This window comes from Lolium rigidum, unplaced genomic scaffold (genome assembly GCF_022539505.1).
Source record: "Lolium rigidum isolate FL_2022 unplaced genomic scaffold, APGP_CSIRO_Lrig_0.1 contig_32435_1, whole genome shotgun sequence".
NCBI lineage: Eukaryota > Viridiplantae > Streptophyta > Magnoliopsida > Poales > Poaceae > Lolium > Lolium rigidum.
Window position 1 is genome coordinate 8,509 of NW_025900200.1, and position 4,373 is coordinate 12,881.

The 4,373-nt window shown below is 49.2% G+C and overlaps 1 protein-coding gene across 1 annotated transcript; it reads right to left on the reverse strand.

The window, feature by feature from the left end:
• Nucleotides 1-867: 867 nt before the first annotated feature.
• Nucleotides 868-4,046, reverse strand: LOC124680981 (elongation factor 1-alpha). Its single transcript, XM_047215990.1, has 3 exons — nucleotides 3,956-4,046; nucleotides 2,454-2,937; nucleotides 868-1,934 (listed from the first exon to the last, which is right to left on the reverse strand). Exons 2-3 carry the CDS (start codon nucleotides 2,913-2,915, stop codon nucleotides 1,053-1,055), a joined length of 1,344 nt encoding a protein of 447 aa, XP_047071946.1. The 5' UTR covers nucleotides 2,916-2,937; nucleotides 3,956-4,046; the 3' UTR covers nucleotides 868-1,052.
• Between the last annotated feature and the right edge of the window lie 327 nt (nucleotides 4,047-4,373).

Here is a 4,373-nt window from a genome sequence, read left to right on the forward strand (position 1 = left end):
GGAGCTGCGGCGTGGTTGGGCCGGCATGGATGAGGCTCGAGGTGGTCATCGCCCCCCTCGCGGCGATTTTTGGCCGGCCTCTCATCGGTGGTGTGTCCGGCCTTTGGTCTAGGATGGCCTGCTCTTTGTGGACAGCGGGGCTGTTGTGTGGGCGTGGGAGAAATCCCTATGCGGTTGCGGACGACGGCGACGCCTGTGGGCGCCGTCACCTTCTTGAAGGCGTTGTCTATGCCTCTTTCTCCATGCCTCCTCCTCTGCGACGGGGAAACCCCGGACCCGGCTCGTCCGGTTCGGGCATTGGCGGCGCTTCCGTGTTGTTCCCTCCTTGGAGGCATTGTCCGGGTTGCACGAGGAGTCCCAAGACGGTCATCGGAGTAGCCAAGGTTGGCAACTACTGGAGCGTGGGCCTCTAGGGCGCGATGTACACTGAAGCGGCATCTTTTCAACAGCGCTCTCCTCGGGTCTGGTCGGGCCCTGCAGTCCACACCGCCACTATCCTTCGAGCGCGAGTTGTGTTTGCGAGTTGTCTTGCTTCGGTTGTGAAGCGGTCTGTGGCTCTGTGTTCTAACCTCTCGCCTTTTGGCTGGGTTAGACAAGGCGGGTGGTTGTTTCGTGTGTTGTGGTGTTGCGTTGTAAGCTGTAAGGTGTTCATCTGTATGGTTTTCGGATCTGGTTTCCCTCATAAACTGGACCAATTTCTACCTATTCAATGAATTTAGTAGTTCTCCTGCTAACATTCAAAAAACTTTAGAGATAAATGCCAAGTTGCCAGCCAGTGAAGATAAGCTGCCAAGATACTACCCTAAATGCAAGGCTTAAGTAAGAAACCAGCAAACTAATGCTAACAATAGACTCAAAATTCCGACGTATATAAAGGGTTAGCAACTTTAATAGAAAGTAGCATGACATTGTTCCACAAAGATAGAATGATAAACAGCACTAAGGCTGCACAACGGAATCCGAAAACAGTTTTCAACTCAGCTAACAAGACTACCATCACCACATACCGCCACCACCACAGATGTGGCAGTGGACAACCATCAGGGAGCTTCTCATTTCTTCTTGGCAGCAGCCTTGGTCACCTTGGCGCCAGTGGGGTCCTTCTTCTCCACGCTCTTGATGACACCAACAGCAACAGTCTGCCTCATGTCCCGGACAGCAAAGCGGCCAAGGGGAGGGTACTGGGCAAAGGTCTCCACCACCATGGGCTTGGTGGGAATCATCTTCACGAAACCAGCATCACCGTTCTTGAGGAACTTGGGGAAGGCTTCAATCTCCTTACCAGATCGCCTGTCAACCTTGGTCTGGATCTCAGAGAACTTGACAGCGATGTGGGAGGTGTGGCAGTCCAGCACTGGGGCATAGCCGTTGCCGATCTGACCAGGGTGGTTCATGATGATGACCTGGGCAACAAAGCTGGCAGCCTCCTTGGCGGGGTCGTCCTTGGCATTGGAGGCCACATACCCACGCTTGATATCCTTCACAGCAACATTCTTGACGTTGAAGCCAACATTGTCACCTGGCCCAGCCTCAAGCATAGACTCGTGGTGCATCTCCACAGACTTGACCTCAGTGGTCAGCCCAGTTGGGCCAAAGGTGACGAGCTGGCCAGGCTTGATCACACCTGTCTCAACACGCCCCACCGGCACAGTTCCAATGCCACCAATCTTGTAAACGTCCTGGAGGGGAAGACGCAGGGGCTTGTCCGAGGGCCTCTTGGGCTCATTGATCTGGTCAAGAGCCTCAAGGAGGGTGGGGCCCTTGTACCAGTCAAGGTTGGTGGACCTCTCAATCATGTTGTCACCCTCGAACCCAGAGATGGGAACAAATGGGACCTTGTCAGGGTTATAGCCGACCTTCTTCAGGTATGAGGAGACTTCCTTCACGATTTCTTCGTACCTGCCCTTGGAGTACTTGGGAGTGGTGGCATCCATCTACAAAGAACAGAACAAGTACATTAGTTTCAAAGAAGTTGCTGCTTATTACAGAAGGCATGTATATAATACAACAAAATTAAATAAATAGCACTAATAACTGGCAGAACAAGATTGTGTAAAAAGAGCGGCAGCAGCACAACTAGAACAAATGTAGAAGTTGCTGCTTATTATAGACGCAAAGCACAACTGCATGGATTGTAATAGAAGTAGGACTGGCAAATTGTTGTTATCTTACAAGACAGCTGAAAACAGAATGTCAAGTCTATTCAGAGTAGGACATTTCAGTGAACGACAGTCGACACAGCCAAACAATGTGTAACAGTAATGAAATGAAACACTATATACAGATCATGCTCACTAGAAACAAGCACTGATGTCATGAAGCAACAGTAAATAATTCATGAACTACTTAATAAATAGCATCCAGATCATGCAGCAAGTTTAAAGACTAGTATAACACAAAGGTGACATCACATAGCTTGAGGAACAAATACATGTGGAACAAATAAGGTATACCTTGTTGCAGCAGCAGATCATCTGCTTCACCCCAAGGGTGAAAGCAAGGAGAGCGTGCTCACGGGTCTGGCCATCCTTGGAGATACCAGCCTCAAAACCACCAGTGGTGGAGTCAATGATAAGCACAGCACAATCAGCCTGGGAGGTTCCAGTGATCATGTTCTTGATGAAGTCACGGTGACCAGGAGCATCAATGACGGTGCAGGAGTACTTGGTGGTCTCAAACTTCCACAGGGCGATATCGATGGTGATACCCCTCTCACGCTCGGCCTTGAGCTTGTCAAGCACCCACGCGTACTTGAAGGACCTCTTGTTCATCTCAGCAGCTTCCTTCTCGAACCTCTCGATCACACGCTTGTCAATGCCTCCAAGCTTGTAGATCAGGTGACCAGTGGTCGTCGACTTGCCAGAGTCGACGTGGCCAATGACCACAATGCTAATGTGAATCTTCTCCTTCCCCATGGCTGCTGGAGCAGTTAACTAACTGCATAAATGATCAGAAATTAGTACAGAACAAAATTGAAAATCAATAAAAGCGAACAGAACATCTGTCAGTCAACAATTGACAGCAGGTACAAAAGTATTATTGGCACAACAGGTAAAGGCAGAACACAACTGATGTGACAAAAGTAGAACAACATGTCAAGTATGTAAGTAGTGCAAGTAAAAACAAGTGAAAAACAGAATCACAACTAAAACATGGACATACAAGTGGGTGCTAACAATAAATTAGGACAACCGTATGTCCAGAATACCATGTCATGTAGCCAAGCTGATCTAATCCGAGTAAACAAGATTAGCAGGCAAGGCAAATACTTAACAAGGTAATTCAGGATAAGAGCAAAGTGGAGATGCAAGGAACGTCAGCAGACGCACCCAATAGGAATCGAACCTATATCAGAAGGCCACGCATGGAGGCCTTCAGTCTTTACCATTAGACAATGGGCACTCATTGCATCTCCAAATTGCTACCACGCAAACAGTACAGCAACGAACTCTAAACTAGGAGGAACCAACTTGGAAGATAACAAGCTCTAATTTAACAACATGAATACGAAAAACTCTACTACGAATACCAGTTACAGCAGAATTATTTAACAGATCTGACAAGGAAAAACCATAAACTGGTGATGCATGTTTAATTCAATTTTAGTAAGATGTTTAACCGTGAATCGAGGCATATATGAATAGATCTAACCATGACGAACGCTAAGATATAAGATCGGCACCACGGTACCAATTAACAACGAAAACCACGGTGAAGCCGTGGAAATCTGAGAGGCTAAGCTACCGGTTGAACAAATCTAAGCGATAGGCTCGAAATCCAACCAAGCAGCGCAAGCAAAACTAGTCGATCTACATAACAAGTTCATACGACAAAGCTCAGATACCAAACTAAGCAGATCTACCAGATACATGCGCTCGATCTATCCATCGACAGACGAGGAGAAGGCACACAAACGCTAAAACGAAACCAGAATCGGGACGGCGAGGATGGTTACCTCGCTTGAGCTCCCGAAGGTGCGAAGAGGACGAAGCAGCGGCGGCGGCGGGCAGGGGTGGAGTGGGGGGAGGATGAGGGATGGTTCCGTCGCCCCTCTTTATATAGGCGGGCACGGGCGGGGCTAGGATTTATCTGCGCCCGCCGCCGCCTCTCGGCCCTCGATCGCTGGACGGACGGCTGTCATTGTGGCAGTGTCACGTCCGTTCGATTGCGATCGTGCGGTTTCTCGTGCTTTCGTAGCCACTGCTCCTTCGAGGTTTCGTGGCGGCTGCGTTTCGCCCTGGTCGGCCGAAAAGGGAAATGAGGCCTGGGCTGGTCTCGCTAGGGTGCAGTTGAACGAAATGGCCACTCAAAGCTCTCTGGCCGAGCAGCATCGTTTTACGGGTCAGCATTTTTCACCACAAGAAGGTAATTCA

What these genes read in the sequence shown, in the direction of transcription:
- LOC124680981 (XM_047215990.1), bottom strand. Translation starts at nt 2,915, where the DNA reads ATGGGGAAGGAGAAGATTCACATTAGCATTGTGGTCATTGGCCACGTC. An exon ending in TGATCTGCTGCTGCAACAAG is followed by an intron (nt 1,935 to 2,453) that starts GTATACCTTATT and finishes TGTTCTTTGTAG; the next exon opens with ATGGATGCCACCACTCCCAA.